The sequence below is a fragment of the Lynx rufus genome, unplaced genomic scaffold, assembly GCF_022079265.1.
Source record: "Lynx rufus isolate CCGP_SWC_20201006 ecotype Redwood Valley unplaced genomic scaffold, mLynRuf1.p SCAF_17, whole genome shotgun sequence".
Lineage (NCBI taxonomy): Eukaryota > Metazoa > Chordata > Mammalia > Carnivora > Felidae > Lynx > Lynx rufus.
In genome coordinates this window covers 27,332,227-27,353,592 of record NW_025814831.1, presented here as the reverse complement: position 1 = coordinate 27,353,592, position 21,366 = coordinate 27,332,227, and the positions used below count along the sequence as shown (strand labels likewise).

General features: G+C 40.2%; 1 protein-coding gene across 4 annotated transcripts in view; it reads left to right on the top strand.

Annotated features, from left to right (window-relative positions):
* The window catches only part of GPATCH2L (G-patch domain containing 2 like), a 57,451-nt gene that overhangs the window by 22,971 nt on the left and 13,114 nt on the right, over positions 1 to 21,366 (top strand). For 3 of the 4 annotated variants that reach the window (XM_047080316.1, XM_047080315.1, XM_047080317.1), the window contains 5 exons: positions 629 to 805; positions 2,321 to 2,400; positions 5,109 to 5,176; positions 8,901 to 8,955; positions 10,808 to 10,893. In XM_047080316.1, the coding sequence (XP_046936272.1) occupies positions 629 to 805; positions 2,321 to 2,400; positions 5,109 to 5,176; positions 8,901 to 8,955; positions 10,808 to 10,893 (466 nt within the window). Of the gene's footprint in view, positions 1 to 628; positions 806 to 2,320; positions 2,401 to 5,108; positions 5,177 to 8,804; positions 8,845 to 8,900; positions 8,956 to 10,807; positions 10,894 to 21,366 lie in introns of all 4 variants that reach the window. The other variant, XM_047080319.1, reaches the window with a different exon arrangement.

Genomic DNA, 21,366 nt, shown 5'->3' with positions numbered 1-21,366 from the left:
GATTTTCTGTCCCATTAATGTCAGGGTACCAAGAAAGAAATGAGGTATGGGTACACATTTTTTGTTAACCTAATATGAGAAATGCAAATGTAATACCTCAGGAGTAGCTAGTTTTGAATTAAGAAACATTTGTGGGCTTTGAACTCCCAAGTTCATTTACACCACAGAATGGTACATACGAGGCAATTTATTTTTGTGTTAAAGGCTTTGGAGTTAGTCACGCTTTGGGTTCAGATCTTGGTTTCATCATTTACTAACTTGACCTTGCCTTCTCTCGCTTTAGTTGCCTTATTTATAAGTTGGAATTAGTGTAGGGTTTAGAAGAGATAACATGCTTGCAGATTTTTAGCATGGACCCTCATAGGGTGGAAAGGGTTTAGTAAATGGTAGCTTTATTAGTTTTTTACTATCAAAAGTAGTCCAGTGTAACACAGTATTTCATTTACGTGAAACTAGTTTGGTACTCTAGTTTCCATCATAATATGGATCAAGAAGAAGGTTCAAAACAGTTTTTTTGTACTTTGACATTATTTAAAAGGTATCATCAAATCTATAGTTCTGAGAAATCCTTGCATTTGGTTTTCCATAGAGCATGTTAAAATTCCAACTTATGATCTCTTTACTTTAGGGGATGATGAGCAAAGCGATTGGTTCTATGAGGGAGAATGTGTCCCAGGATTCACTGTCCCTAATCTTCTGCCCAAGTGGGCTCCTGATCGTTGCTCTGAAGTGGAAAGAATGGATTCTGGACTGGATAAACTTTCCGATTCCACATTCCTTTTACCTTCTCGACCAGCTCAAAGAGGTAAGTTCTGAGGAGACCAAACTATACTTCACACTTTTATGGTTCTCTTTGGGGAGAATCATCATGGCAAGCATATTCATGCCTCTAAGCATGTATTAACTATCTGAGTTTTGGAGCTAGTCCAGGGATTTTTCTAGAAGATTCAAGGGTGAGTCTTAAAACTTGAGGTTCTCCATTCGTACATAAATCCAACCCGTGGAGACTCTTGGGATATCTATTAGCAGGGCATTCCTTCAGCTTGCTATTGCCATTTGTGCCAGATTTAGGAAGCCTAGCAGCGTGTCACTGCTGCTTACCTGCTGTGAAACCGATGAGCTATGGAGTGCTCAGTGGGAGCCTGAAGTATTGGATCTTGGAAGAGAACAGATTTCAGTAAGAACATTCACAGACAAGGTATAATGACATTTTTTAATTGGATGATTTAAAAATATTTCCTTAAATTATTTTATTTTGGGCTTTCACACAAATACATCCTTTCTCTTTGCTTTTCCTTTACTTCTGATGCAGCGAAGTAGAGTGGGAAGAGCCCAGGGAAGAGAGAAGGAACTGTGGTGATAATACTGTCTGGTACTGTCTTCCTAGCTCGGTTACTATGACAGAATCACTTCATTTCTTTGGGACTTCAGGGTCATTAGTTAAAACACTGTGATATTGAACAGACTGTTTCAGAGGTTTCTTTTAGTTCTATAAATTTATGATTCTAAGATTCCCAGGAATCCGTTATCAGGTAATAGTTGGGCATCTGTTGGTGATTAGAATTATGCTCAGAGCTATAAACTCCTATAGCAATTTGTTAAGATGAATTTGGGTGATTGAAAGTCCTTCTCAAAATAGTGGGCTCTTGGTAAAGATTACTGCCGGGCTTAGGCATACATTTGCTACCTTAACAACTTCCATCAAATATTTCAGTGACCATTTCTGAAAGTTCTTTATGGACCACTTAAAATACACACAAAGAGGAATAGGGAGAACAACTTAAGATGGCCTGTAATTCCATACCCAGAGACAGTGTCAAGATAACATTTTGGTGTGGACTCTTCCAGTTGTGTTTTTTGGGTGTGGAACGCATGCAGTAATTAGAAAAATGAGATTTTACTATACAGGCTATTTTTACTGTTATTTTATGGCATAAAGTGTTTTTGAGATAATAACTGGCATTTAATTTATAATTAGAAATTATTGATAATGTCTTCTATTTGTGTAGTGTTTTTGGTTTATAAAGTACCTTCCATGTGCTGTTTCATGGAGTCTTCAGATGAGCTCTGTGAGACAGGATTGAGCCAGTGATTATCCCTCCTTTACAGGTGAGGATGCCTAAGTCAGAGGTAAATGACACGCCTAAGATCATACCACAAACGCATGGGAATAATAAATCCTTGGAGGATAGCCTAGTGATACGAGCTTTAGGGTCAGTCTAGTAAGATCCTGGGAGGAAGGCCTGTAGTGTGCTAGAAGCACATCATTGCTAATGAATCTTCTGCATTCGGTTTCTGAGGGCTTTCTTCTGTTTTTTAGGATATCATGCTCGCTTGAATCGTCTGCCTGGAGCTGCAGCTCGATGCCTCAGAAAGGGCCGAAGAAGGCTTGTTGGGAAGGTGACAGCTCTCACTGTCTACTGGGCTCACTGGGAGGATAGTATTCCCTACAGGATTTGTGTACCCTGTTGCTAATCAGAGGTGCTGCGGTACCCCCTGGAGTAAATTAAGCCAACTGGAATCTTTCGCAAGTTCACGAGAGAGAACCTTATGTAGGATGTGAATGGATACACACATAAGAGATGAAGCTTAATTCATACAGAAATTTTGACAGAGCAAACACTGTCATGACAGTTTATCTGTAAATCTATAGGCCTGATCTTGTCTCTTCTCCTCTTTTGATTAATCTTATATTATTATATTATGGAAGTTAAAATAGTCTTGGCTTCTTTATAACTCCTCCTGAATTCATGAATGCTTCTTCTATCCTAACTTTGGTCTTTTATTCTAGAATTCATTAAAAAAAAACCCAAAAAACCTGAAAGAAAACCTGTTCTCAATTTTTAAAAGCTCCTTGGCCACAAGGAAGGGATATCTACCTTTATTCTGTTCTGCCCTTGCCAGGGACTATACTGGGCACTGGGCACCGAGAAGGTATTGCCTTCTACCTGATACTACCTAGACAGAAGTGGCAGAATAGAGAATTGAACCCAGCTGTACTTTTGTTTTATCTTTTTAAATTCAAATTTAAAAATTTTTTTAAATTCATTTTTTACTCTAGCTTTGAGATTGAAAGTAGGTTAAGACTGGGGCTCATACCCTGTTAGAGAAGATGGTGGTGGGCTAAGAGCGAGCGAGAGGCATTTCAGAGCATTACTGCATTCACTGCACATGCAATTAGAATGCCTACTATGTGTCAGGCTCTGTGCCAGGCCAGGTATATAGTGATCACAGCCATAGCCTGGCTACCCTTAGGGAGCTACTGTTTTGTAGTGGAAATAGGGAGTTGTTTTCTGAGATTTTAGCTATGTAAAAGGAATGAAGCTATTTATTTCCAGATGAACTCAGATTTTTTATCTTTAAATTTAATTTCAGATCTCTCATTAGAAAGACATTTGATTATTGGAAGAATTATACCTTCTTCTTTTGGCTCATTTATTTTACAGAAAATAAAATGCTGCTTTTGCTATCCTGGGAGCTTATTCTTACTTAATGGGCCAGCTAACAGGGTAGGAGTGCATGAGGTAGAGGGAGGCAGGAGGTTGGGAGTAGGGAACAGAGAGATGGTTTTACTTTTTATTAGTTAGGCTGGAAGGGTAATGTTCTCCTTACTGTCTGCCTTATTTTGTTTCATCTCCTGTAAAATAAGAGCCTTCCTCTTTTGTGGAAGTAAGTCATTTCGTCTTGAAGGCTCCCTTTAGTTTGCCTGGAAGGAAACTCTAGGGCCTGTTGGACGTGCCTCCAAGAATTTCAGATGAATAGGATAATATTTACTTGTTTCATTCATCTTCATCACCTTAAAGGGATATTTGTCATTTCTAGCAGAGGTCACTGTTCTGCCCCCCCTCCCCCTCCCCCACCTCTCTTCTCTTTTTCTAAATTATAATCATAAATAATGAGTTTCATTCACCGCTCCCTGCCAGCGAGCTGCTAATTACGCAAAGTACTGCTTGTAATTTACACAGTAATAAACTGTAAATTTAAACATTACGGCACTTTAAGTTAATAATTTTTCTGCAGTAACAAATAGGTCATTTTTCACCCATCTTTTCTGTTGGCCCCACTACTATGGCTGTGTCTGTGACCAGGAGGCACGTGCCTAAGGGAGGAAAAATGTGAAGAATACACTATGTGAAACCTTTTCATTTAGCTCCACTCCCACCCAGAATCTGACCTCAAATTAATTTTTCTAGAGTCAGTTCTGCTAAAATGCATACCCTAATATTTTGGGCTAGTCCACACAAATGAACTAGCGATCCACATAAATGAAAAGCGATCATAATGTTTTCCCAGAAACAAATGTGTTTGAATAACAGGCTTCACATTCTTGACAGTCATGCCCGTGACTTATGCGTTCTCATCTTCACACTTACTCATATGTGGGTACCTCTTATTTGTGTATCATTGGTACCCTTCCCCAGGTACTGTGGTGACATTCATTGTAAATATACTCAAGTTAAATGAAGGGTGAGTGCCTTCTGCCATTTTCCAATTTTTTGGAGATGATTAGTTTCTGAATTGCTTTTGGTGTTATGGGTAAGCTTTCATATTACAGTCTTGAGAAACCTAAATTTAAGAACCAATTTATACAAACTATTTTACTTTAAGAGATAATGCTTAACAGACAAAAGGCACAGTAGCAATTTTTGTAAGTTCTAAAATTCCTTCAACATGTATGCATTACTCACCAGATTGTAGGTGTTACCAGTGAGGCCTGGGTAGATTTCCCATTATGAAGGCTATTGGGGCTGTAATCATACTTGCCTAGAAGCTTGGTGTGCTAGCCTATAAAAATTGGCTGCTGTTGGACTTCTTTTTTTAAGTGTGCTATTTCCATATACTTTAATAACTCGCTGTATTAAAACATATAGTAAACAAGGTTTATAATGACTTTTTTGGAACACTGGGAAAAATAAGTCTAGGATCACATGTAACACTTTTTAAGATAGATTCCCATAAAAAGAAATAAACTTGCTGTTAGATTTTAAGATTGACATTTGACATGTGCCTTTGAGGTTGCTGGCACAGTTGTGGGAAAGTGTGAGCCTGATGACAGATTATACTTTACTTCTATGGTTAGATGACACTCGTCTTCCTTGCCTTTTCAGGAGACCAGCATAAGTACTTTGGGTACTGAGAGGATAGGCCACATTATTAGTGACCCTCGGCAGAAAGAGTAAGTGCTGCTTATATATTTACTTATTATCCCAGCCTGTTCCTTGGAGGAGGTAGAGGGAAGTTTTATGGAGGAACCTAGAAATTGAGCTTTAAAGCTGAATGAGAAGATCTTAAAGATTTGTGCTTTACCACGGTTAACATGGCTAACACCCCAAACCCATGAGAGTGATTTTTTTCCTTCCGAGACTAGTTTTTCTTTCTTTGCTGTTTGTATGTACAGGTGCTGCATTATAAAAGTAGCCTCCAGTTAGGATGTTGTTTTTTTTAATGAATGAATGAATGAATTTACATTGAGGTAAAGTTGGTATATAGCATTACGTAAGTTTCAGGAATACACCATCATAATTTAGTATTTGTATCTGCTACAAAGTGATCATCACCATAAATCTAGGTACCATTCATCAGCATAAAATAGAGCCCTTTCACCCACCCCTCAACCCCCTTCCCCTTGGTAACTACCATTCCCTATATCTATGAATTTGTTTTGTTTTGTTTTATTCATTCATTTTGTCTTTAGATTCCACATAAAAGTGATATCATACAGTGTTTGTCTTTCTCTGATTTACTCATTTAACCTAATCCCTCAAGGTTCGTCCATGTTGTCACAAATGGCAAGATTTCCTTCCTTTTTATGGCTGAGTAGTACTCCATTGTGTATGTGTGTATTTATGTATACACCACATGTTCTTTATCCGTTCATCCATTGATGAACACTTAGGTTGTTTCCATACCTTGGCCGTTGTAAATAATGCTGCAGTGAACATAGAGGTGTATATATCTTTTCAAGTTAGTGTTCTCATATTGTTTGGATAAATACCCAGAAGTGGAATAGCTGGATCATATGGTAGTTCTATTTTTAGTTTTTTGAGGAATCTCCATACTGTTTTCCACAGTGTCTGTGCCAGTTGACTTCCCACAAACAGTGTACAAGGATTCCCTTTTTTCTACATCCTTTCCAGCACTTGTTATTTGTTTTGTTGATAATAGCCATTCTGACAGGCGAGGTGATACCTCATTGTGGTCTTGATTTTCATTTCTTTGATAATGAGTGATATTGAGCATCTTTTCATGTGCCTATTGGCCTGTATGTCTTTGGAGAAATGTCTGTTCACATCCTCTGCCCGTTTTTTTTTTTTCTTCTTCTTATTTATTTATTTATTTATTTTTTTTTTTTTAATTTTTTTTTTCAACGTTTATTTATTTTTGGGACAGAGAGAGACAGAGCATGAACAGGGGAGGGGCAGAGAGAGAGGGAGACACAGAATCGGAAACAGGCTCCAGGCTCTGAGCCATCAGCCCAGAGCCTGACGCGGGGCTCGAACTCACGGACCGCGAGATCGTGACCTGGCTGAAGTCGGACGCTTAACCGACTGCGCCACCCAGGCGCCCCATCTTCTTATTTATTTTTATTTTTTATTTAATTTTATTTATTTTGAGAAAAAGAGGGCATGCATGAGTGGGGGAGGGGCAGAGAGAGAGAGAGGGAGAGAGGGAAAGAGAGTATCCCAAGCAGCCTCCATGCTGTCAGTCCAGAGCCCAATGTGGAGCTTAATCCCGTGAACCGTGAGATCATGACCTGAGCCAAAACCAAGAGTTGGACACTCTCCTCTGCCCATTTTTTAATGGGATTGTTTGGGGTTTTTTTGTTGTTGAGTTATATGAGTTCTTTATATATTTTGGATATTCTTTATTGGATATATGGTTTTCAGTATCTTCTCCCATTCAATAGGTTGTCTTTTGGTTTTATTGATGGTTTCCTTTGCTGCACAAAAGCTTTTTAGTTTGATGTCGCATTTGTTTATTTTTATTTTTGTTTTCCTTGCCTTTGGACTCAGATCCAAAAAATAAAAAAATAATAATCAGAAGAGACCCATGTCAAGGAGCTTACCACCTATGTTTACTTCTAGGAATTTTATACTTTCAAGTCCTACATTAAATTCTTAATCCATGTTAAATTAGTTTTTGTGTATTGTGTAAGATAGCGGTCTAGTTTTCTTCCTTTGTATGTCGTGGCCAGTTTTCCCAACATTGTTTATTGAGGAGACTGTCTTTTCCCCACTGTATATTCTTGCCTCCTTTGTCATAAATGAATTGACCATCTATATGTGAGTTTATTTCAGGGCTGTTTATTCTGTTCCATTAGTCTATTTGTCTGTTTTTATGCCCATACCATACTATTTTGGTCATTATAGCTTTGTAGTATAGTTTGAAATGAAGAAGTGTGATGCCTCCAGTTTCGTTCTTTTTTCTTAAGATTGCTGTGGGTATTCAGGGTCTTTTGTGGTTCCATACAAACTTTAGAATTATTTGTTCTAGTTCAATGAAGTATGCCATTGGAATTTGAATCTGTATGTTGCTTTAGGTAGTATGGACATTTTAAAATGTTAATCCTTCCAGTCCATGAGCACAGAGTATCTTTCCATTTAGTTGTCTTGAGTTTCTTTCCTCAGTGTCTTAGAGTTTTCAGTGTACAGGGCTTTCACCTCCTTGATTAAATTTAGTCCTGGGTATTTTATTCTTTCTGATGTAATTGTAAATGAGACTGTTTTCTCATTTCTCTTTCTGATAGTTCATTATTAGTGTAGAGAAACACAACAGATTTCTGCATATTGATTTTGTATCCTGCAGCTTCTTTGGATTCATTTATTAGTTCTAACAGTTTTTTGGTGGAGTCCTTAGGGTTTTCTGTGTATGGTGTCATGTCATCTGCAAACGCTGATAGTTTTACTTCTTTCTTTCCAGGATGTTATTTTTTTTTAATCTATTTTTTAAATGTTTATTTATTTAGTTTTGAGAGGGGGAGAGAAGGAGAAAGCAGGGGAGGGGCAGAGAGAGAGGGAGACCGAGAATCCCAGACTCTGCACTATCGGCATAGAGCCTGATGAGGAGCTCAAACTCATGAACCGTGAGATCATGACTTGAGCCGAAACCAAGAGTCAGACGCTCAACTAACTGAGCCACCCAAGCACCCCTCCAAGATGTTACATTTTAAGCTCATTTTTCTGTCTCTTAAAATTCTTTTGTTCAAAATGGGTGATTGCCTGTATACTCTCCTATGCTTTTCCCATGTTTAGACCTCTATCTAGAGAAATAGAAATCTCTTTTGTCTTAACTGCTGTGGTAAGTGCAGCTGGAAAGCCTGTGTGCAGCTATAGGAAAATGATTCCTCCCTTTCTTATGACAACCTTGTCCCCTAACATGTTTGGCTGTTTGTCTCCTACACACTTGAAAGTCAGTGTCTAGTTATGATCCTACACTCATTAGCCTGGTCGAATTCATAATTAACAAAATAGGCAAGATATGGGTATGGTTTGCGTTCTTGTTGAATTTGGGGATCCTCTTGTCACCACACAGCTGAGATTATGGTGTCACACCATAATCTTGAGTTTGTTTTTAGAGGGTCCAGGATTTCACATTTCATTACAAGACTTTTTCCTTTGAAGAGTTATTTTTCACAAGAAGTTTGTGCACATCTACCATGTCTTTTCTTTTCTACAGTTCCTTCTTTTCCCCAGTTCTTTCTGTGTCTTCACTTTGTTATGCCAGAGTCCTTTTTTCTTCTCCTCCTCTATAATTTCCAACCACTTCTTTTATTTTCTTTCCTGTTGTTCTCTCCCTCTCTTTAGTTTCTGGTTACCGTCAGCTGGGAAAAGAGAACGAAACCAGGTAAGATTGCTTTTCTTTGTCATCTTTAGTTTATCATTTGATTTCCTTTTCTTTAGAAAGAATAAAGCATTGGCTTCTGATTTTCCTCACATTTCTGCTTGTGCGCATGAGGTAAGGTTCCCGTTCCCTGCGTTATTCTGATTTCTTATAGAGGACTGTTTTCTAAAATTTTCTGATATTCACTGATAAGAACTATAGCTGATTCCCCTTTTTAGGTTCAACTGTGCTTTTCAGTTTATTACTTATAATGTATATTTCATAGGAATCCTGTTTTTATTTTAGTTTTGAACTTTGCAGTAAGAAATCAGAATGAACCTCATTTGCGTATGGTTTAGTTCAGCACCAGCATCCTACGCTGAGAAGTACAATGGTGAAGCCTGAACATAGGAGACAGAAGAAGGTAGAGCTGCTGTGAGTGAAGTAGTGGGGTCAAGGCCCTAGAGCCGTGCCCTCGTAGTCGCTTAGTCTTTTCCCCAGCTACCCCTGCGGAGGGCCCTTGGCAAATCTAGGCCTTTGTAAGGGTCATAATTTAAAAATTACTGACAGTGACTATCGATGCGTTCCTTTCACGTTTGAAGCTTTTGATTTTTGGGGGGAAGAGAGGTTGCTTTATCTTGATTAGTTATAAAGTAGATAAAGACTGGTAGGTAAAAATCTCAGGCTTACTGTTGCTCAGTGTTTTTTGTTTTGTGTTTTGACCACTTAGGACTTATTAAATTGCTGTGCAGTTTAGACTTGAAACCTTCCTCTTGAGGACACTCTTTCAAAATGAACCAGAGCAGGGGTAGACCTAACTGGTGTGTATTCATGAGATGCTTTTAGATGGTGTGTGGACATACAATTATTTTAAGTTATCATTTGTAATGGGAAAAAATGTCATCATCATATCAAACTTGTTCCTTAGAAACATAGTAAGGGCAGGCTGAGTAAAAATAATTGATATGAAGAAAATACTAAGTAAATAACAGTGCAGGTTGTGGGCAGAGAAAGAAGTCATTAAGGCAGTGAGAGACTGCAGCTTGGGAGATCCTGAGCCCGAGCACTGTTTGCAGGGGAGGATCTAAAGGCAGAAGAGGACCTGTGTTGATCACCCAGTCCAGATCTGTTATTTACAAATAAGATTTAAGTGATTTGCCCAAAGTCCTGCTTCTTTCTAAGTTCTTTTGAAATTACCATTCAGAGTTCTTCTGGTCTTAAGATATATTTAGTTTTGAAATTTGGGGGTGAGGGGCATTATTTATTCTAGGGAAAGTCCAAATAAAGCTAGAAAATGGAAAGTAAGGTACTTTTTTTATGTATTATATCCAAGTTTGACCCTCACAACCACCTTTTGAGATGATTAGAAGTTTTACAGAAGAGAAACTGGAATTACCGACTGAAAGCAATATTTTATTTATGTCCCCGGTAATCCTGTAAAATAGGTAAGACAGCAGTGCACCCCCTCGTACAAGTGAGGACAGTAAAACTCAAAAGAGATTATGTAATTTTTAATGTATGAAAACTCAGTGATAGACTGAAATTAAGTGTTAGGTATTCTAATTCTTAATCAAGTTCTGTTTCTACTACACTGCAGCTGGTATGTGCTAACCAGTTATTTACTGGAAACATTGGCCAGGATAAAGAAAGAAAAAGGTAGTTTCATGCTAGTTTTCTTGGGAACAAGGGCCAATAATCAATAGATAAGTTCCTGTTATGTCATATAGAAAGCGCTATCTTCTGCCATTTAAGTAATTACCAGGTATTAGAGGTTTTTGAAAAATTGTTATTTGCCAAGGAGTAGCCTTTTTGGGGGTATGTGGGATCAGGTATGCTAGATTTGTGGTTAAAACTTTATTGAGTGGTGTCTGTTATATGGCAAGAGAGTCGAACCGTCAAAGGGGCAAAGTGATCAAACAAAGTCACCTTTTAGAGTCAGATCTTTTTCATGTAAGCTTTGCTAAAATAATCTCATTTATCCCTGCAGTTTAATCCCCTCTCCCCTCTCTACTCCTTGGATGTTTTGGCTGATGCTTCTCACCGAAGATGTTCACCAGCGCACTGCTCTGCCAGGTAATAGTCTTCTAGCGACGATTTTCTTCCAGACAATACCATTTCCTTTTTTATAATACTTTTCATATTATAAACTATGTTTGTGTATAGCATCCAATTTGATCTTTACAACCACCTTAGAGGTCAGTAGGTGTTTTACAGATGCAGAAACTGAGGCACAGTATTGAAGTACCTTTCCTGTGATCTCACGGCTAGTATACGATTTATGTCTCAACTGTGACCTAAGTCTTCTGACTTGTATTTCATATTTCTTGTGCTCAAAGCCCCATCTTCAGAGAATGTTATTACCGGTCCTTGCCATGACCTGCAAAACTGCGTAATTTGACTTCTGCCTGCATATCCAGCTTCCTTTCATATACTCCTTTCTCCTCCCTGGGGGAGAGGTCCAGCTGTGCTAGAGAGCTCAGCTCCATTTTGTTCGTCACAAATAGCAACCCTTTTCTGCCTCTGAAGCCTCACACTTGTTCCCTTTGCCTAGACTGCCGTGTTAAGCCTCTTCTCACGGTTGACTACTCCTCATCTCAACTCTGGGAGGACCTCTCAGACCATCCTATGTAAAGGGGCCACCTCCATCACTCTCCACTCATCGATTTCTTTCTGCTAAAGCTTTATCACGGTCTATAATGATTTGCTTGTTGGGTTCCACCCCCCCCCCCAACTTTTTCTCCTGTCTCGTTCACTACGATATAAGCTTCAAAGTGTAGGGACCTTGTTTTATCTTGTTCCCTGATAATATCCTCAGCACCTAACACAGTGTCTGGCACTTACTAGACATTTGGTATGTTTGTCAGAATGAATCCTACGCCTCTCAGTATAAATTCTCTTGAGTTAGGTGACATGGGAAATAAATATGGTTTTAATGGTAGCATCCCCTAGCAGGGTTATTGTGCACAAAAGAGGAGCTAATTGGCTGAACCGTAGAACTTTTATTATTTCTAGTGGCACAAAGAATTCCTTTCCAAGTTCTGATGTGTTGTTGGTTTGTTTGTTTGTTTTTCTTTTTTCTTCCTGATTTGTTCTTAATTGGCTGTGTTCATAAGATTAGGGTACAGGCACAAGAAATTATACTTTCATGGATGCAATGAGAACTTCACTATGGGCTATACTAATAAACTCCGCACCATAACCTACCACCAACTACCAGACCTTCTATTGGAGAAGTGGCGTTTCAGTGGAAAAAGTCTTTTGAAAAGAGAGACCCTCACAAATGGTGTTACTAGAAATGTGGAAAATTATGGGACGATTAATAAACTACTTCCATAAGGCCCTCTCTTCAGTAGCACGCTGTTTGTCCGTTGTCCATTCCTTCACTTGCTGACTGCCTCCTGGGCCCCAGGCCCTTTGTGTAGGCACCACCCTCAGGAGCTTACATTCTCTTGAGAAAGTCAGGTGTGGAGATTGATAGCTACAGCGTGGAACGCCAAATGTGTAAAAGATGTGTGCCAGAATTCCAGGAAGCACAGAAGAGAGGCTTCTAAGAGGCTGAGGGGGAGTTTCTTAGAGGTGGTGATCCTCAAGCTTGAAAGACCAAGATTTCAGTCCATAGAAAAGCAGTCCTTCAGCTTTTTGTCTTCATACCAATGGAATCATGGCTGTGGCTACTCTTTGGGAAGACTGTGACTAGCACCGTATTGTGTCTGATGCAGAAAGCAGATTCTTTGCCGTCCTCCCTCTACGTCTGTTACCTAGACCCCGTGCCATGCTGTGCTGAGATCAGTATCCATGCATTTATCACTCAGGTCTCCTGTTGCCTCTGAAGCCTCATCCCGGCTGGAGTGGGTGTCAGTTTTTTGTCTCTTTGTGTATCTCATTATCCACATCGTTGTCTTGGTTCTCTTGCTGGTGGTGCTGGTGGCCAGACTTGGAAACATAAGGCAGTCTGGGCTGTGCTTCCGGTGTAGTCTGCTGTAGAGAAATATTGCTTTAGACCATTGCTGAAAACAAGGTGAGAGGGTCTGGACAATGCCAGCTTATCCTTGTCCTTCTGGGTGTCATTCCCAGGACACTGGAAGTAAAGTGAGTTGCATTGTTTGGGGCAGGGGAAGACATTTTTTAAACTTACATTCACTATCTGATCCTTAAAAAAATGGTTTTTTGTTTCAAATTGTACATAGAAGAATCCAGCAGCACATAATTTTGTTTATATGTGTTACATGCGTAAAGAGTGTGCAAATTTTTTACTCGTGAGGGTGCCTAGTTCGTAAAGTTTGGCAATCATGGCTCTGTGGGAAATGGCTAGCACAAGTGACCTCTAAGCAATTTTTAGAAAATGTGGGTGATGAAATCCTGAGCCCTCAGGGCATCCTCTCACTCCCTTGAAGTTGGGGTGGGGAGGAGTTCCCTGCCCAGCAAGGGGTCAGTTGAGAAGGAGCCATCTAGCTCCAGTGTGGCTGAAGGATGAGATGGGATCCAGAACTGGATGGTCAGCTTTGTACAGCTTGGACACCATTTAATAAAGCCTGGAGTCTAGGAAGGAATGTTAAAAGAGTGTTGGTGGCAGGGAAGAGGCAGGTGAATGACTGTATTAAAAACTGTTTCGAATGGAAATTTTATCTTTTTCTTGTTCCATTTTATTTGTAGTAGGAAAAGATTTCTTTCAAAGCGTCTGGGCAGCCCTGGGAATTTCACACCCATCATTAGAACGATTTGTGTGTGTGTGTGTGGTGACTATGTTATCATTAATGGTATAATTTTATTTTGCGAAGAGAGAAGTGTTTCCTGTTTTATCACAGCTTTCCCCGAGGAGGGCTGGTGTATTAATTTGCTGTATTGCCTCCTGGCTGTTCCCAGGCTGTTTTTCCTCTTCATCATGGAATTTTTAATGGCCCTGGTGCCTCTTGGGAAGCATGTGAGGAAGAGTTCCTCAGGGAGTGCTTCCCTTTTTTCACATGCCTATAATTACTCTCCTTTAAGAGCACAAAGAGTTTGATAATCATGCCTGAACTGTGAAGGTTTCCTCTTGTCGGGTTACTGAGCTGAGGCTGCTTCCTGCCTGGACATTGCCTGTTCCACTCTCCCACACACTCAACTGCGAGAGAGTGAGGACCCCTCAGTCACCCCCTCACTGCTGGCACTATTCAGCTCTGGTTCTCAGAGTGAGGCTTGGGGGCCACTGGGAGGCCATGACCTCAGGTACTCTCTTGTTTAGTATTTCATTGCTATAAACAAGGAAATAATGGGACTGTGATTTTAAGAGAACACTACTGATGTGTCATTTTAATACAGCCCAGAGGGCAGGCAGGCACAGTTGTTGGGCAAGGGAGTCTTTGTGGTCTTTGTACCACCTAATAGATCTGTGGGTTATGAGGTTTTCAGAAATACCACCCTAGAAATAATTAAATTTGGTGGTTTTCAACCCTGACTGCACTTTTGAATCACCTGAGAAGCTTTGAAAAATATGTCCATGTTGAGCCCCACCCGAGATTCTGATTTAACGGATCTGGGGTGAGGTCCAGGCACTGGCATTATTTAAAGTTCCCAGGTGACCCTAATCCGTGGCCTGAGTTACAAATTATTGCCCTACCTGCAAATGGTTTTATGACTAGTGCTTTGTAATTTGCTTAACAGGAAATCCCATTTCGTAATTGTGATTTGGTGTTGCGTGCATGATTCCTCAGGGGAGGTAGGACGCTGGACTCATCTTCCCTTGGAGAACTGCCAGGTGAAGAACAGGGTGTCAGGGCCTAGCATGGTGCCCAGCACGTGACTCACCGTCGGGGGGACTTGCTGGGCAGGTGTTCGGCTTGTCGGCAGGGTGCACGGAAGAAATTTGTCAACCCACTGTCTTGGATTGGTTGTTTTGGTCACTAGTATTGGGATGTTGCATTAAAGTAGTGATACTTGTTATCGGTGGTAGGGATTGCTGCAGCTCCAACAGCAGATGGTGTGATTGGTGTTCTGGTGGAGGCAGCGGTATTGCTGTCAAGGACACGGTTCTAGAATGGTAATAAGGAGTGAGTGCTGGAGGCAGCTTTTCCCAAAATGAGAGATTTATTGATCAGGAAGGATAGCTTTTCTTCCATTATTGCTGTAGAAAACCATAACTAGAACTTATCAGTTGTTAGATCTGTCTGTGTGATGCACAAGTCCTCCGTTGTAGTTTTTGAGTGTCTTGTGACAGTTCTCAGTTTTCTCCAACTGTCCTGACCTTTCCTCTGTTGGGGGTGGCGATTTGATGATGTATCACCGCTTCCATTTATCCTTCTTTTAAGTTTCTGATCTCATATTAGTGGGAGTCCTGGCAGTCCCAGGTAAGAATCTTAGCTTTACCTGGGCAAATGACTTAACCCCCCTCTCCCTCAATTTCCTCATCTTTAAAATGGAAATATCAATTTTTATGGGGCTAGTGGGGATCAAAATGAAACAATATATTTGTTTAGCATACTGGTAGCTAATATTATTTTTGTTACATGGTTACTACTTCTCCCCTGTCTTTAGGATAATTGCAGTTTTATAAACTTTGAGTCTGCTTCCAGAGTCATTTGCTAATGAGATGTCGTACAGATCCTTGAGGTGCTTAAATGGCTTAAATGGACTATAAGAGGAGGCATTTGGACAGTGTTTGGGTAAAAAAGAGACCTTTCTGCCCATTAGAGAGTTGAAATATGATAGGCTCTGCTCATTGTAATTCATTTTATCTGTTTCACAAACGTTACGATCTGCATATCAGAGTTGTGTGCCCAGCTGGCTGTGCCACTTGACAAGGAGTTTCAAAGAGCAAGAAGAAGACTCAATTCACGCTGTTAATTTTGACCTTTGGAGCCACAGTAAACAGCCTCAGGTTTTACCTCAGGGCTTAGGGGAAAGAACCTTTTATTAGTCCTCTATCTGCTAGGGATGCTGTGACGCACAGCGGCCCTTGCCCATCTCTTTAGTGCCTGAGTTGTGGCCAGGTGTGAGGAAATGTTTCTGCTGTGATATTGTCCAGAAAGCTGCCCAGCCCTACTGGAACTTCCCGTCGTAGAGTACACAACTCTTGAATCTTTTGTCCTTTACCAGATGGTCTTGTCGACAGCACCCTCAGCCGGCTGGCATCTTACTGCCTAAGTGGAGTGACGAAAAGCATTTTCCCTCTCTGGCCACTGTAACAGACCCAACTTTCCAATCGATGCACAGCTTTTCTGCTCCTGTGGATGTCATGAAACCACTCCAGGATATGCCAGCCTTGGCCCAGGCCGGGGAAGGAGAGTACACGGAATTTTCAGGTGCTAGTGAGCACTTAGTTATGGACTGTCAAGGGTTAGGTTTGAGTGAAAACACTAGTGGAAATGCTGGGATCTCATCCTGTTAGAGAAGCCTCTTCTGTGCCCTCTCATTGTGAAGTGGTTTTCTGTCCCTAACTGCTGCTCGTGTCAGGCCCGGACCCTTTCCTGTGCGCACATCTGAGAAGACGGTTCCTACTGGGTGCTTCGTCAATGTCAGTTAACCCCGAAGATGAAATCACATGTGAGGAAGGGGCTTCTTCATTTCTCTAGATTGGATCCTCTTTTCCTTCCTTTTACCCTAGCACTTTGTTCTTGGATTACAGCTCAGTGTCTGGCATCTGTTCATTCTTTACGCATCGGCCTTCCTCGCTGCGTCCTGAGTGCCCGGCGGACGGGCCCTTGGCTCAGTCATCTTGTGTGTACCCTCTCCACATTCAGCAGAGTGCTTTACACAGGGTAGGCCTCCATAAATTTTTGTTAAAAATAATTGAGGGGAATAGATTAGTAATTAAGGAGAATAATTGGAATATATGATATATATGACCTTTGGTCCTTAGAAATATCAATAATTTTTTGTTTCTTGATGTTACTTGTTTGTATGTGTTTAAGAAAAAAATACAGCAAATAAATACCTTTTCACGATAAATCCTATTTTTATTTCCCATATTTAAAAAGTGAACTTTTCAATGATTTTTAAATGAGTGATTTTTGAAGGTGAACTATTTCTTAAATTAACTTGCCATTGGCAGGTAGACTGTTTTCTCTCCTCAGAAGCGACTCTAAACATCTTTGTTCTAAATCTAAAGCAGCCACTTCAGTTATTTTTTGCCAACATTGGTTCTATTAAACATGCATGTATTTCTCAAAGTAATTTTTTTTCCCCTAAAAGTACATTCCTGCCCCAGGGACATAGTGATCTGCCCAGTTTCCTAAGTAACACTGCAGCTTGAACGGCTCACCTGATCTTTCAGTTACCTGCACTAAAAAGTAAAATAGAAATGTTGTGTTTATGTGTGGATATACAGAATGCTCTTTCAATTAATTGCTAATGTTCAGCATTCACCTTCACATTTATGAAATGAATTTAGTTGCTTTTCCTGAAGTAAGGATTTTTAAAGAGTGTGTTTCTTTTCATACTCACCACCCCCCCTCCCCCATCAGTTCTTTTTGGCAAATGCTGCTGAATGTGATGTTTTTAGGGGAAGTACTCTTGCTGTGGAAGGATCGCGCCCCAAGAATGTGGAGGCCCCGATCAGATGAAACAGAACGAGCATAGCTGGTCTTTTCTTTAGGTTAATTGCTCGTATACTGGGGGACAGCAGTTTTATTTAAATTACTATTCATTTCATCATTCTGTTATTAAGTTAAATTTTTAGATCTCTTTTATTGACTAAGTTGGCTTTGGGAATTTGGCATATATATATGTGTATATATATATATATATATATATATATATATATATATATATTTTTTTTTTTTTTTTAACTCGGTAATTTTCACAGCAGATAGAAGCTTATCAGAATTACCTGAGGAGAAATTTCAGACTAAGCATATTACTGATTCTTCTCCCACCCCAGCATGGTGGGACATGCATATTTTGTATAAATCTTCTTATGTGATTCTGATAACCATTGCTGTTCCAATGGAGAAGAAGGTTTAAATTTTAACCTGGTAGAAATTTTAGCTTAACTGATACGTATTCTTTTTGCCCCCTGCATAATTGAAAGGTCCCTCCCCTACATACAGTACACGATTTGCAACAAAGAAACACCTGTGTAGTGCTCTTGACAGAGAGTTAAAAAAAATCTAGTTAAATCTTCCACCCTTTCTACCTACAATGGAGGGGGCTCTCTTTCCCTGTCCTTTGAGAGACCTCGATTGTATATGTTGTCTCTTTTCAGTTTCTATCTTGTGAGAGTAGACAGAGAAACTGAGTAACACAAAGAAGCAACACGTTTGAAAAGAAAGGGGGCCAGAAAGGAGTTAAATACTCTTAAATGAAAGTGAGTATGGGAGGAAGTCCATTTTTTTTCTCCCCTTTCCTTGATTCTCTAGGTCTACTGTTTCTGATATGGAATTATTTGGGACGGTCCCAAAATTGGAACTGCCTCTTCAATAGGAAGCGGTGGCTGCTCATTGCACACCTCCATGCTTGGGTCCCCAAATATAACACAGGGGCCTTCCCGGCCCCCAACGCGGATTGCTCTCCACTCCTGAACAGGGCTGCCCTCGTGTTCGAAATGTGCTAGCCAGCATGGCAGGCTCTGTTTCCTGTCTCTCTTAAATCCTCTTGTGCCGAGCACCCAGCTTCCTCTGTGCTTTCCCCAGGCTCTGGGTTTCCAGGTTCCTGGGTCTTCTTCCCTTTTTGTCTTCCAAGGTTCCTCCCAGGCAGATGGAGCCCTCAAAGGGGAAAATAGATTTTCCCAACCTGTAAACTCTGCCATTACTAGTGTTCAGTTAAAACCAAAGAGAAGGAAAATGTCTTACTGTCCTTTATAATAATTTGACTGTCTCCCTTCTTCCTTTCCCAGACCTTTACCAGGAAGAGACATAAGGAGAGACATATATCCCTTCTGTACTCAGACCTAAGATGTGATGTTATTCAACTTCTGAAATAGCTCTCCAGCCTGGAAATTGTCTTTAAGAGAAATGTGTTAAGAGGGAGGGAGCATTAAACTGTGTTTTAGGCATGAACATGGCTTCTCTTTATCCCTGCCTCAGTTTCTCTGTTATCTAGTTCTGTAACTAGAAAAGCTGTGTGGCTGGAAATAGGGCCAGGCTACAAGGTCCTTTAGGGAAGAGACTGCCTCTTTTCACCACCTCAGTAAAAACAGTGAACAATAAAAGAAGCAAAAAACCCTCCTGAATAGAAAGGAAATAGTCTGTGTAACGATACATACTTTTACAACAAAATAAGGTGATTGACTTCATCAACTTTATTACCTGGGTCCCTTAGAAAGCCTTAGGTTCTTTCCTAAGTTACCACAGAGGAATTTACAAAATTTGAAGGATTTAGAATGTTCAGGGTAATAATTAAGAATGGGAATGGGGTTATAGAAGTCGATCATTTACCACAGAGACAAGTAACAGGCTGGAGGCTTAGCAGTAAGGGGGCATTTAATGTAGGGCCAGTTGACCCTAAAGCCCTTACCATCACTGAGCAAGGAAAGAGTGGGGGTCAGAGAACCATGGCCCAGAGGGACAGGGCCTCGTAAGGATCACCTGAGCCTGTGAGGCCACAGCAGCCCCCTAAGGACACTGCAGGATGTAGTGCAGTATAATAATCTGTATGCGTAGTAATAGGTAAGTGATACTTATTTTTATTTTACTAAAATAAGCATTTAAAAAAGCACCATATTTCTGCTTAAAATGATTAAAAGTATAAATATTTTGGTATATCAGTGATTCCATCTTTTTATTCCCAAATGTGTCAGTTCTTGAAAATGTGAGATAAATGTCACTGACTCCGTCAATAAAGGAGTGATAATATGGGCCCTTACCCATCTTACTGACATATATCAAACATGCAAAGCTGTGAAAATGATGAACGGTGTATATATAAAAGGCAGTACTTATTTAGTTCAGCCCAAGTTGATACTCTGAGAATTAATATCTTTAAACCCTTTTGAGGGGTGCCTGGGTGGCTCAGTCAGTTAAAGCGTCCAACTCTTGATCTCTGCTCAGGTCATGATCTCTTGGTTCATGAGATCGAGCCTGCGTCAGGCTCTGTACTGACAGCGTGGAGCCTGCTTGGGATCTCCTCTCCCCCTCTCCCTGACTCGTGCTCACTCTCTCTCTCAAAATAAATAAACCTTAAAAAAAAAAAACAAAAAACCTTTTGAGTACTTACACTTTGCATTTTGCATCTGTCTCATAAAATTCGGCACTTTGTAAACACTGACCTTGAAGAAATAATGTTTTGTGGGTTTTGTTTTATTTTGTTTGCAAAGGTTTTTAAACTAAGCTTTTTAATGAAGGATAGTGAAGTCACATTGAAATAACCTGTATCCGGATCCAGACACGGAACATTACCAAAAAGAACCCCAGAAACTCCTGGTGCTTTGTCTAGTCACTATCCCTCCTCCCCTCCACTCCATAGCTCAAGGGTGACCACTGTCCTGACATCTAACAACATAGCTTAGTTTGAAGAAAGGATGTTAACATCTAATCTAAAAAGTTTTGGAGAGTCTTTAATGAGCTTAAGGTAAAGAAGAAAACATGAATATATACTGTTACTCTTTCTTTTTTTTTTTAAATTTTTTTTTTCAACGTTTATTTATTTTTGAGACAGAGAGAGACAGAGCATGAACGGGGGAGGGGCAGAGAGAGAGGGAGACACAGAATCGGAAACAGGCTCCAGGCTCTGAGCCATCAGCCCAGAGCCTGACGCGGGGCTCGAACCCCCGGACCGCGAGATCGTGACCTGGCTGAAGTCGGACGCTTAACCGACTGCGCCACCCAGGCGCCCCTGTTATTCTTTCTTTATGTGACTCGTCTGTCTGAAGTACTTCAGGAGAAGCATGCTTAGATTAGAGCAAAGTGGAAAATTTGAGTCTGGATCTGCATGTACTCAAGTACCTCATCTGTGGAAAAGATGGAAGCCGTATTCTGTACATTCCTGTATTTTGATAAAAGACAAAACTTTGTCAGGTCACTCTCTTTTCTGCCTGTGGCTTTGACTTCAAAGGGAATTCCCACCTTTCTCTGTAGATGGAAGGCCAGTCTACCTTTGGTATTCTGCCATCTATGTTTCTTATTATTAATCAACATGCTGATTTATTCCCAAGACTTTGGTAAGGTATGGAAAATGAATTGTTCTCTCTGCTTTACACATTTGTATTCACATTTCACTTTGGGGGCTCTTTAACTCTTCATGGGATACTTAAAAGTTAGCTCTTTTTCCATTTAGAAGAGAGTGATTGATGAAGGGTGACTTAGATGGAATATTCCAAAATACGGGCTTTATACTATAAATCTCTGCCTGTTGTAATGTTCTTTGCATTCTGAAAATCTTATGATTTCAGTTAAAGTCTTATCTTTTTTTGTTTATAAATTGAATTGATTCTTAAGCTTTTGCATTTAGAGAAAAGAACGTGTATACTTGCATGCTTTTTTTTTTTTTAATTTTTTTTCAACGTTTATTTATTTTTGGGACAGAGAGAGACAGAGCATGAACGGGCGAGGGGCAGAGACAGAGGGAGACACGGAATTGGAAACAGGCTCCAGGCTCTGAGCCATCAGCCCAGAGCCCGACGCGGGGCTCGAACTC